Source organism: Candoia aspera, chromosome 2 (genome assembly GCF_035149785.1).
Source record: "Candoia aspera isolate rCanAsp1 chromosome 2, rCanAsp1.hap2, whole genome shotgun sequence".
Lineage (NCBI taxonomy): Eukaryota > Metazoa > Chordata > Lepidosauria > Squamata > Boidae > Candoia > Candoia aspera.
Genome location: NC_086154.1, coordinates 150703696 through 150716743, shown reverse-complemented (window position 1 = coordinate 150716743; position 13048 = coordinate 150703696). Strand labels below are relative to the sequence as shown.

Sequence of the window (13048 nt, the reverse complement as noted above, 5' to 3'; positions counted from 1 at the left end):
CCTTGATCTCTGGTTAAATTACTGAGAATTTTTGTATTATTGGCCACTATTATTGGTAAATTTCAGTGTTTCTGACCTTTCCTTCTACTGTCTCCATCAACCTACTCCTCCAAACGGCTGTGTATATATAGTACTCCTCCCTATATTCCGTACATCTAATAATATGGACTATTACCCACAAAAAGCTATGCTATATTAAATTTAAGTCTTCAGGATGTCATAGGACTCATTGATGTTCTTGCTGTAGTATACTAATGGAATATTGTTCTGAAAATTATCTGGATTTTTGCAAGTATAAAACTGAAAACATAATGAGGCCCTGTATACAAATGGAAGGAATTATGTCCCTCAATAACCTGAACTTGGTTCTCCCTAGCTGTTTCTGGCTTACATTTTTCATAACCCAGAAAAAAATGTGTAACCTGTTCATATGGTACAAAGAGTGGCTGTAATTATTACACATGCTAATCTGGTATACACATTATATTTGTGCACTCTTACATCTATTTAGTTTCAACATTCATTACAAAGATTATCCAAAACTTCCTGCCTCCTCTGAATTACATATGATTATTGCTGTTCAGAGAAGAGAAAGCACTGATTTTTCTATCATGATGTTGGTGAGGAGTTAGTATATAAGATCCAGTGGGAGCAAAGTTTTGTACATTAATACAGATACCCAACAGTAGTTATAGAGATGATTTTTGATAACAATCTGAAATCTAGCTCTTATTGATAAATGATGTTTAGAGTACACAACATTGAACTGAAGGTGGGGGCTCACATTACTAAACACGCTCCATTTAAAAATAAAGTGCACATAATTGGCATGTAAGGAAGAAGAGGTCTAGTATAACTTTCTTCCATACATGCTAGCTTCCTACGTGCAGATGTTTTTGGCGAGAACCTTGAAACAACTTGTACTGTAAAATGGCCAGCTGGATGCTGAAGGTTAACAAAAATGATATAAAGTAAAAGCACTAAAGCAAGCCTGGTTTTACCAGAGCCAATCCAAAATACTTTGAAATCGCATACCCTCAAATCCACAGAAACCTCTTATTAACATGAAGCACATTCCACAGATAAATTCTATTGCACATGTTAACTTATACGACCAGGAGCTGTGCAAAAGCACAGGGAGGTTTTATGCAGCTTTTATGCATTTCAGTACAAGTTGTGCAGAAGAACTCTCTGAAGGATAGTACTCCATAAGGTATGTTCATATCCCACGGGGTAGTCCTTAATGTTATTCAAAAATCTGCCACCAGAGGCAGCCAGCTCACTTGACTTACAAAGACTTTGGCTTTGACCAGTGTTTCTACAGAAGTGTGGAGCATAATCAGTGCTTGCTTTGTAGCCAAGCGGAGGTACCAAATAATTTTCAGGACTTCTGTGGTGTGGAACATGTGTCGTCAGACATATTTATCTGATGAGGGATCTGACAGTTTGAATAAGGCAGAAAAAGGAACAGTGGCAGGACAACAAAAAATGTTAGCCTGGGACAATTAAGAAAAATATGTGTACATTCTCTCTCTCTCTCTCTTTCACACACATACAGACACACACAGCCGTGACTGCTAATACATTCTGATCTCAGCTTTTGTCTGGAAAATACAGATTTTTCTTATGACTGAAGTCAGGACAGAACTCTGATCTCTCTTCGTGAAGCACAACAGTATTCCACCTTCCAAACCTCCCTATGTTCCTTAGATACGAGCATTCACCAATGGATGGGGAAAGCAGGGCCAAGTCTGGATCAGCAGACAGAAGTGGCTTCAGAACCCATATAAATATCTCCACTTCCTCCACAAGGCCTCACAAGCTATATCACAGCAGCTGCTGACAGTACAACATTCAAGAGGAAGTTAATGAAACACATTTAGCAGCATGAAAGCGGGTGGGCTGCCTTCTAACGGCAAGTTCAATGCCATTTCAACCTATTGCACGTGAAGATAGGATGTTTCCAATTTACTGCTTTGCTGCAGACACCAAACATGTATATAAATTATTTTAATCTTCTGCAAACCCACCAGCCTGGGTTTGTACTGCTAGTTGTTAATAAATAAAATCTCTATCTTGGGATGAATTCTACGGTAGAAAAAGTCAGCCTTCCCACCAGGTACAAAAATAAATACGGGGCCATCTGTTTTAGGGAGCTTTTCTGTAGTCCTTTGTGTTGGACCCTGCTAGTGGCAGAGAAGTGTAGGATCCAGGAGTGAAAAGGCGTCCTAGAAGCACAGACAGTCAGCAGTCCAAAGTTTCTTCCTAAGAAGCTGGGTGTGGCTCAGGATTAGGGCATGAATGGAACTTGGCTGTGCAACTGTTGAGGCCATCTGGAATGGTTGTGATCGTATTTTGCAGAAGCTGTATGGACAGAAAACTGAAAATGTTGCCATCTTCTTTGGAATGGAAAACTTCTTTTTTTCTCCCCGTTTCATTCAAATAATGGGAAATTACGGAAATGTGGAGCACAATCCAGCAGGATATTCACTTGTACAAATCCTACTGAAATTATCAGGTGCTGAACAAAAGTGCTATTTTGCCTTTGGACTGTTCTTGTTAAATTCACTGAGGCTGGCACAGGAGAACATTCTGAAAGAAAGTGCTTCATGATATTTCAAAACATATTTACAATTTCCCAGCCTTGTAAAAATAAATGGGGATTAGGGTCATATATTAATCACCCTTTTTCACTTTTATAGACTGCTATGACATACAGCCTGCATTCTTTTCCAAAGAGCCAAAGGAACTTCTACAACAGATTACTGTTAAGAGTGGGGTCATTTTTAACTCAATGGGATTTTTTTTGTTAATGCAGAATACATTTATATAGTAATGGTTTATACTCGCCCATGAGAAAAGCAAGATAGAAACTGAGTTAGCTAGTTGGTTTCTCCAGATCTCTTACACAGAACAGGTTGGGACTTTGTAACACCATAAAACCAGAGGCTCCTCAGACTAACCAGGAATCTAGTTACCAAACTTTGCACTAATACTATGTAGAGAATGGGCATACAGTACTTAAATAAAACATTCCATCTTAAGAATTTTTATATGGACCATTTTGACTTTTCCCCCTCAAAATGTGAATGTTGGATTTGTTAAGATTTTCAAACAGTCTGAAATTATCCCTTAATATTTATGTTTTGCTTTGTCACAAAACAAGTTACAGTCAAAGCCTGCTAAAAGAGTATGTCTGAAAAAATATCAAAGAATATGGTCCTTTTAGGAAATGCTGGCCTCAGTCCCAAACTGGAAACAATTCATGACTTACTTACTTCTAGATAAGTATGCTAACTGGATTTCAGCCTGTGAAGGCCAAAGACCTGAAAGAAGGCCAAAAAAACAGATGAAGCCTACTAAATCCTAACAAGGAATTTTGTTTTTAAAGGCGGAAAAGAGAAGCATATTATTCTGGGTCTAGAATTTGAGGCCATTCAGACAAGGCACCCTTAGTTGCCTCTCTTCATTTGCAAATGTCAGGATGGACAATGCTGTTGCTTCTAGCTTTCTTGAATATTCTGTGCAAAGGGAGAGTGGGAGTGCTATTGGGACTTTGAGCCCTTTGTCACCCTCTGAGGCCTTGCAAATGCTATCTCAGATCCAATTAATGGTGATTTTCATATACAGCTCATTTTTTGTCCGAGCAATTCATCTCTTATACCAGATGATTTAATAAAAATAAATTGTTCTGAATCTTGGGAAATTTTGAGTGGATGTGCCGTTAACTCTCAAAAGATCTGACACTGCCCCCCTCCCCCAAATTTAGTTGATCAAGTGAAACAGGGATAGAGCCAAGTTACAGATCTTCTCATGGGCCTTTGACACTACCAATTATGAGAACCAATCCAAAAGGAGGTAAAGTGTAACGGCCACCAAAGGCATGCAGCTGTTGAAAACCACAGGAAGGAAGACAAAGAGGCTGAGGAACCGTAGGGAGCGTGTCAAGATCTTTTCAAGTTCATTATGAGAAATGGGACTGGTTTCAGGGGGCTTGTGGACATGAAGGCCCTCACCCAGCCAGAGGCTGCCATGCCCTATCAAGAAGCCCTGGCACTTGCCTTGTCCATGAGCATCAAGAGGGCTGGATGGCAGGTCTGTGGGCCGCTTTGGTAGGGGCACTAGTGTCCGGGCTGGAACTACAAGGGGCATCACCATAGCCTCTGGAACGACCGGCCTCAAGGTGTTGGGTGCCACAACTCTCAAGCTAGCAAAGGAGTCAGAGTCCTTCACTGGACTCTGCTGGACATTTCCCTCTTCCAGATGATTTAGAAAGCAGCCTTCTAATAAGACTGGTGGGCTATCACGGCCTGGTCCCACCAACTCAGGTGGTCCCTGTGTTGCATATCCTGCCACAATTCCCTCCTCCTCACTATCTCTGGAGTCATCACCCCGTTGCTTAGCATAGTACAGTGTGATCTCCTTTGCCAGGGAACTGTTGAGTGCTCTCTCTGGGCCTGTCCAGTTGACTATCAGGTCACGATCAGTCAAGACACTCTGCCGCAATGCAATGAGAGATGGCACAGGGCTGGTGGTGGTGCCTGAGCTCTCCTCAGACCACTCTCCTCTTCCTCCAAGCTCCTCTGCTCGAAGCCGGCTCAAATGGGACAGATAAAGCTGTTCCAGTTCTCGATCTATGGCATCTTCCTCCAAGCGATAGGGCAGCTCTTGGTATCTTCTCAACTGTTCCTCCATGCATTCTTCCATGAAAGAGCCCTCTGTGGTGAGGTCACCCTTGCCGAATTCAGGCGCATCCCACTGTCCCAAGGGATGGGTTTCGGTGCCTAGCATCAAACCCCATGGCACTTTCAGCTCCTCATGAGATGTAGTGTGGACTTTGGTAGCATGTCCCTGTGGGGAATCAGTAAAATCTAGAAGATGATCTTTAGAAGGCTCCTTCTTTTCTGGTGAGTTAGCGGTGATTGTGAGTTCTGGAATCTAGGCAGTGAAGGAAAAAACAGAAAAGTTATACAGAATGTGAAAAGGAGAAGCAAAATATTATATTTATCTACAGTGTGATGAATGCTTATAGCTACCTATGGAGAGGTAGAAACAGAGCATTAAGTTTCATCTAGATAGTAAGGAAAGTACTTTTTTCTGCCTTAGGTATTATAACTACTACAAAATTGCATACCCATAGAGGAAACAAACAACATACTTTACTTTCCATTTCCATTTGTTCCAAAAAGTATTGATACAATATCTTCTTCAAAAATACGTACCGGTCTTTGCAAGCACACTAACTGGAAAAATATGCTATAGGTCAGAAAAAGTCTACATGATAATTAATTGAATGATACAGTTATTCTAAAAGGACCTATAAAAGTGTGGTGTTCAAGCTCTGCTTCTTTTACTACCTATTTTTTAATTGTTCTTCCCTAATACGGGAAAATTATCATTTTTTATTTATTACATTTTTATCACCCATTTCTTCTGCGCACTCAAGGTAGCATACAGTCTTTCCTTATGTTATTGTCAGAGTGCCATCAATGCTCAAACCTGGTTCTCTCCTGTCCAATTCTGCAATCTTAACCGCTATATAACAGTTGTTTGCTGCCAAGATTTGATAGCTCATGTTTGAGGGTTGAGGGGGCTGCAAAAATATGTCTAGGATTACATACAATCTACAGTTACAGGATGCCAACCTTTATTAAAATTTTACTCTCAGTTTGTATCAAAACTGTTGTTTTTCAGGGTAAAAATGATAAGGTTTGCTTCAAACAGCAAGTACCATGGAGTATTAAAAACTGCTTATACTGATATCGGTGTTAGTGATATATTTACTTTAAGTATACTTTTTTTCCTCAGTATGTACTGCTTTGGTTAAATGGACAAATTATAAACAAATCTCATATATTTCTGCAAAACAATGCTGATTAAGATGGTCATATTAAAGCAACAAGATAGTAGCCAAACTATGTATGATGTATTACGAGAACAGCAATTTTATTATAAATATTCTTCCAGAGATTTGGGATAAAGATTACATATAACAAGTAGCTGATATTTGTATCACACTAGCATTATGTATGAAGATGTTAAAAATAGTAATTCAAATATTAAAATACAAACCAAGATGATTTCATCACAGACTAATAGGAAAAAAGTAATTCAGTGATTCGTATGAAAATGTCCAGAAAAGAATAAAAACATTAACACCTCAGTGAGAAAACAAAGATTTTTTTTTGATACCTATAGAATGGTAACAAATGATCTAAGTACATAAGTTTTTTTCAAATGTACTAGTACAAGGAGCTGTTTGCTACACTAACAGGTATATTGGGATGAACTGTACTGTAAATATGAATCAGTCAATCGATATTAAATCAATCAAAGAGAATGCTGTGGAGGAAGAACTCTTTCTAGAAAGAAATGATATTGTTGAAGTTTCAGTGTTCTGAAACAGGTTGCATCTTCAGAGTGATGAGTGAATAAGAGTTTTTAAAATGTATGTAGCATGATTTTTTTTAATAATTCAATCTAATTTTCAAAATCTATAAAATACTAAATTTCTCTTTAAAATACAATTAAAATTATTTTAATTTTAATTGAATTAAAATTAAATATGAATATAAAATATTCCATTATAATTTCATTAAAATATTTTATCTTGATCCCTAGTGAGTGATGGGCAAAAGTCAAAAACAACATGCTAGGTTTGAAATAGTGGTGACCATTTGAAAGCAGTGACAGAAATCTGGCTATTTTGGTAAACTGGAATCGGATCTGCATTCTTATAAAAAAAAACAGTAACTGATTCGCTGAAGAGAAGTGTGGAAAAAATTGAGAACTGATTAATTACTTCAATAAAAACATCACCATGGAGGAATTATATACAGTATCTCCTTTCACTTTCACAACTAAGGTTGAATCCTTACTCTCTGCTGAACCCTCAGGTAAAGCAGGTATTAGTGGAAATTTCCTAGATACAGTAAAAAATAATTTGACAATGTACAATAATTTCTTAGAGGAAATTTAACAATTTAAGCCTCAACTGTCATGTTCACTGTTTCAATGTGCACTGTACATTGTAACGTTTCACATGCCATGGTGCTGACACGCATTTCTGTTGGGAGGGAGCTGCTGTGAATCCTTGTGCCAAATCCAAACCCACAACCGGGAGACTTGAGGAGCCGACTGGCTTGATGCCCGAGTTAACGGTCAGGAGTGGAGAATGGAGCCTCACACCAGAACCTTCAGGGTTACGGGCGGATTCGGGTTCCAGCCTTGAGGGAGAGCACCAGAGCAACCGGCACCCAGTGAATCGCCCGCAGAGTTGATCACCTGGGATGAAACGGAAGAACCCCGGCCAGGGACGTCCCGGGCGTCCTGGAAGTATTGGGTCCCGCTATCCCCAAATGTCACGGTATTAGAAGGGAGACAGCATAACGCGCGAGGGAGGGAAGAATCTCAACCCCCTGAAAGGCTAAGAGTAGTAGAGGTTAAATTGGAATCGATGGAGTACATGCTTAAAGCCCTGTCTCTGTCATGGGGGGGGGGGCAGCCGAGGCGCGAAGGAGATTCCAGCTCCACGCAATCATCCTCCATCCCCTCACCCGGACCACCGGCAGAGCGGGGCTGGAGACGACACCGGGATGAATCTCCACCCCGCAGAGCTCATCCATCAGTGTCCCCACCCAGAGACAGGAGAACTACTGTAACCTGGGGTCCAACCACTCAAGCAGGTGCTAATTCGGCTCCAACAGGAGCGGGGGTGAAAGACTTTTCTGTCAAGTTTGACGGGGATCCAACTAAGTTGTCTTTCTTTCTCACTAATGCTAAAAGTTATATGAAGCAGTTTGGACCATGTTTCCCTTCCAAAGAGGCTAAAATAACTGCCATTGCCACCAAGCTGAAAGGACGAGCGGCTGACTGGTATGTGCGATTAAGTGAGGCTAGTTCCCCGGAGCTTGAGGATTTCAAGGAATTCATGTGGGCATTAATGCTGCATTTTGAGGATCCTCTAGCCAAGGCAAGGGCTAAAAAGGCACTGAAGGATCTTACCCAGGGCCAATTGTCTGTAGCTGATTATGCCCTGGAGTTTAAGGCTTTAACTGGGAAAGTCCCCAACTGGTCTCAGTCAACCTTAATAGACCAATTTAAAGAGGGACTCAACAGGGACGTCCTGCGGTGGCCGTTGTGTAGAGACGACCCAGAGACCTTGTACAAATGGATCTGCCTGGCCGGCAAGGCTGAGCATGCCCAGCATACCTACATGCAAACCAAACATCCTGAAAAGCAATCAGCTACCATGAGGGGACCCCGAAGTGCCGTAACTGCTACTCAGCCAGGCTATAGAGCCTGGGAAGAGGAGAGAGATCGGCGTTATGCGAAGGGTCAGTGTCTCTGATGCGGAAAGGAGGGCCACCGAGCAGCTGATTGCCCAAAAGCCAAAGCTGGAGATCGAGCTGGGAAGCCGCCGGCCAAATCGCCACCCTCATCCCGGTAGATGATGGCAGCCAAAGGGGCGGCTGACGCTGAAGAAGTACCCTACTTGTCGGGAGAGGCTGAAGATGACTCTAAGGAGCTGGCGGGAAACGCCAGCCACCTGCCCTGAAAAGCGCCTGCGGGCAGGTGGAGGAGGATGGGCGCGAAGATGCCATGGTGAGTGCTGACTGTCCCACTCTAGCAGTGAAAGTGAAATTGGGCTCCCACACAAAGACTACAGAGGTCTGGGCTTTAGTTGACTCTGGGTGTTCCAGGTGTCTGATTCACCCTGATTTGGTTGCTGCTTTGGACCTGCCCAGCTTTCCCCTCCAGCAGTCTTTGATCTTCACACAGTTGGATGGTTCAACAGCAAGGGGGGGGGGCGGCCCATTTCACTGGAACTGTTGCAATACAAATGGGCAGCCACCGTCTTTAAAATTTATAGTAGCACCCGTTGGCAACCCCTTAGTAATTCTGGGAATTCCCTGGTTGACTTATCAAAGCCCCCATATAAATTGGGAACACAGAACTCTGACTTTTAAGGATGGGTTTTACCAAGCCCCTACCGTTGAGAGAGCTTCAAGTGCGGGGGTTGGAAGGGCTGCAATGGCCACGCCGTGCCCTAGTGTGGCACGTTTAGAGAGCTTGCCCGATCGATACCAAGATTTTGCAGATGTTTTTGGAGAAATGGAAGCAGATCAACTACCCCATCGGAAAACTGATTGTGCCATAGAGTTGGTTCCTAACGCTCAATTGCCCAAGCCTAAAATTTATCCAATGACTCAGAAGGAGCTTGGGGTATTACGGGACTTTATTGACAAAAGTCTGTCAAGGGGGTTTATTGAACCTGCAAATTCCCCAGTTGGGGCCCCTGTGCTATTCCGGGAAAAGAAGGATGGCACCGTTAGACTCTGTACGGACTATCGGGGGTTAAATTCCTTCTCGATCTGCAACAAATATCCTCTACCACTAATGAAAGATATGTTAGCCCATTTGTCAAAGGGCAAGATTTTTTCCAAGCTCGACCTTCGTGAAGCCTATTTTCGCATTCGCATATGAGCTGGAGATGAGTGGAAAACTGCTTTTAATCGTCCACTGGGTTTGTTTCAGTATAAAGTCCTCCCTTTTGGGTTAGCAGGGGCGCCCGGAGTCTTCATGCAATTGATTAATGAAGTATTACATGATCATTTGTTTAAAGGGGTCCTGGTTTATTTGGACAATGTGCTCATTTACACTGAATCTGAGGAGGAACACGAACGCCTTCTCAAACGGGTGTTAAGTAAGCTTAGAAATGCCAAGCTTTATGCCAAGCTTTCCAAATGTGAATTTCACAAAACCCAGCTTGACTATCTAGGCTATAGGGTGTCTGACAAGGGCATTGAGATGGACCCTGGAAAAATTCAGGCAATTTTAAGTTGGGAACGTCCCCGCACCTGGAGGCAACTACAAAGTTTCCTAGGGTTCAGTAATTATCATCGGCAGTTTATCCAGGGGTTTGCTGAGATTGCTTTGCCCCTTACTGACTTGCTACATACCAAGGGTTTGGGAGAGACATGCAAGGTGAAAAACCCTGGGGCAGTGCTGAATTGGACACCTGAATGCCAGGCGGCATTCCAGAAGTTAAAAACCCTCTTCACTGCTGAGCCTATTTTACAGCACCCCGATCCTGAACGCCCCTTTGTGGTTCAAGTTGATGCTTCTGACTCCTCAACTGGGGCTATATTGTTACAGAGAGATGTTGAAAATCATTTAAAACCCTGCGCTTATTTGTCTAGAAAATTTTCTGAAACTGAATGCCGGTGGCATGTTTGGGAAAAAGAGGCTTTTGCTGTAAAAGCCGCGTTGGAAGGCTGGCGTCACCTCTTGGAAAGCGCTAAATGCCCTTTCGAGGTTTGGACTGATCACCGGAATTTGGAAGCCCTCCGCACCCCCCGGCGACTCAGTCCTAAACAAATTCGCTGGGCTCAATTTTTCAGTCGCTTTAATTTCCAGTTAAAATTTATTCCAGGAAAGAAAAACTTTCTGGCCGATGCTATGTCATGTTTACCTCAGGACTCTGACCACGTGGCAGATATAGTGGGTACTGTTCTTACTGAACCACAATTGGGCTTGGTTGCCGTCACTCGGAGCCAAACCCGTGCGCAGGCAACCCCACCCCCAGCCCCGTCTGGGAGGCAAAAAATGCAAGTTCCTTGTCAGTTGCTGAAGGACTTTCTCCAGGCACTGAAATCTGACACTTGGTTGCTAGCTAATAGTGATGATGTTTCTTTTGAAAACGGTCTAGCATGGGTGGAACACCACCTTTATGTGCCTGAAACTTTGAGGGCTGATGTTTTGCAGCGTTCTCATGATGACAAGCTTGCTGGACACTTTGGTTTTGTAAAAACCTTGCATTTGGTTCGCTGTCAATTTTGGTGGCCAACTTTAAGGCGTGATGTAAAGGACTATGTTGCTTCCTGTCCTGTTTGTGCCATGTCAAAGCGAAAAGGGGGTAAACCACAGGGGCTTCTGCAGCCAGTGGCCAGCCCATCCCATCCCTGGGACGAGATTTCTATGGATTTTATTGTGGACTTACCTCCCAGTCAGAAGAAAACTGTCATTTGGGTTGTAAAACATTTTTTCTCCAAACAAGCCCATTTCATTCCATGTGCGTCCATCCCGTCGGCCCTGCAATTGGCCCGCCTTTTCCTCATCCACATCTACTGTCTCCACGGTAGCCCCTCCCATTTGGTCACCGACCGTGGGACACAGTTCACTTCCCAGTTTTGGAAATCATTTTTAAAATTGATTGGCACCAAACAGGCGCTGTCCACATTGTCGCATCCTGAGACTGACGGATCTACGGAGGTTTTGAACTCTGCCCTTGAACAATTCCTTAGAACATACATAAACTACCATCAGGACAATTGGGTGGACTTGCTGCCATTTGCTGAAGTGGCTTACAACAATGCTGTCCATCAAAGCACCGGGCAAACCCCTTTTCGTGTGGTTTCTGGTCACGATTTTGTTCCCGTCCCTGAGCTGCCACAAACCCCTCCCCAAACCTGTTCTGCTTCTGATTGGGTTGTTAAGCTGGCTGATTCCTGGCTGGTGATTCAACAGGCTTTGGCTGATGCCCAGGCTGCTTACAAGTTTCAAGCTGACAAATGTCGTTCTTTGTAACACGATTTCAAAATTGGGGATCAGGTTTATCTTTCTACCAAATTCATCAAGTCCCCACAGCCCTCAGAAAAGCTTGCTCTCAAGTTCATTGGTCCTTTCCCTATTGTTGGTCTTATCAATCCAGTTGCTGTTAAGTTGGACCTGCCTCACAATTTGAAACACTTGCACCCTGTTTTCCATTGCAGCCTGCTCAAGCCTGTCCACCACTCTTCCCGCTGGCATCCCGAACCACCTCCTCCAATCATGATTGATGGGGAACAGCACTTTGAAGTTAAGGAGGTCGTTGATTCTCGCAAGCTTCGGGGCACCCTCCAGTACCTGATCCGCTGGAAACACTTTCCTCATCCTGAATGGGTGCCTGCTTGCCATGTCAATGCTCCTGATTTAGTTAACCATTTCCATTTGGCTTACCCATTGAAACCTTCCGCTTAATGTTTTTTTGGGGGGGGCAGTATCTCACGTTCACTGTTTCAATGTGCACTGTACATCGTAACGTTTCACATGCCATGGTGCTGACGCGCGTTTCTGTTGGGAGGGAGCTGCTGTGAATCCTTGTGCCAAGCTCTGTATCTGTGTTTGTTTCAATGGAATGTGTTTGGGTTATGTGCTCGGCTCAAGGACTTTTCCCCGCGGACCATCAGAAGCCGTTAGGAGCACCTGGGATTGTGAGCCTGGGAAGATTCTACGGGGGGAGGGATCTTGTTTGTACCAAGGGTTTTTTAGTTTGCATTTGGCACGCTTTTTCCATTCTCAGCTTTCTTTGTGATCCTGCATACTATTCTTTAATAAATCAGATATCTTTATGAACTTGTTCATGAGTCTGATGGTGTTTTAGGATAGGCAATCATCACATCAACAGGGGGAGTAATATATGCAATGATCCATTATTATTATTATTATTATTATTATTTTATCCCTTTATATATTTTGGTCAACTCAAGGCAGCGAACAAAGCTAATGCTCTTGCTTCCTATTTTCTCCTGAACAGCTGTGGGGTTACCGCTACACCAAACTGGCATTCTAATTCTAATTCTCTTACAGTATATACTGTACTATAGATTGGAATGGCATGTGTTTTGGAAAATGCATACATTCAAAATGTCCATGCAGCAGGATATTTCAAAGGGGTATCAAAAGTTATGCTAAACTGTGAACAAAAACTGAAGTGTCACATGTGCAGCTTTGTCACAGATAATGCTGAAAACATGATAAAGAGGAAAACAGAAGGAAGCTCCTTAGTAACATACAGCTGCAGTGCCATATATCTTCTTCCTCGCAAAATTTGATCAAGCTCTGTATGTGGTTTTTAAAAAATTAACCTATTCTAATAAACAGGTGAGAAGAAAACTGATTTCATCCTAAGTAACGAACCTCAAAGAAAAGAGGAACATAGTACAGGTAATCTTCGCTTAATGTCCATTTGTTCAGCAACTCCTCAAAGTTATGATGGCACCAAACA

At 42.7% G+C, this 13048-nt stretch overlaps 1 protein-coding gene across 1 annotated transcript in view; it reads right to left on the bottom strand.

The window, feature by feature from the left end:
* Nucleotides 1-506: 506 nt before the first annotated feature.
* The window catches only part of PPP1R3F (protein phosphatase 1 regulatory subunit 3F), a 50580-nt gene continuing 38038 nt past the window's right edge, over nt 507-13048 (bottom strand). Inside the window, exon 4 of the mRNA XM_063294273.1 lies at nt 507-4938. Coding sequence (XP_063150343.1) covers nt 3835-4938 — 1104 coding nt within the window. The 3' untranslated portion in view covers nt 507-3834. The remainder of the gene's footprint in view (nt 4939-13048) is intronic.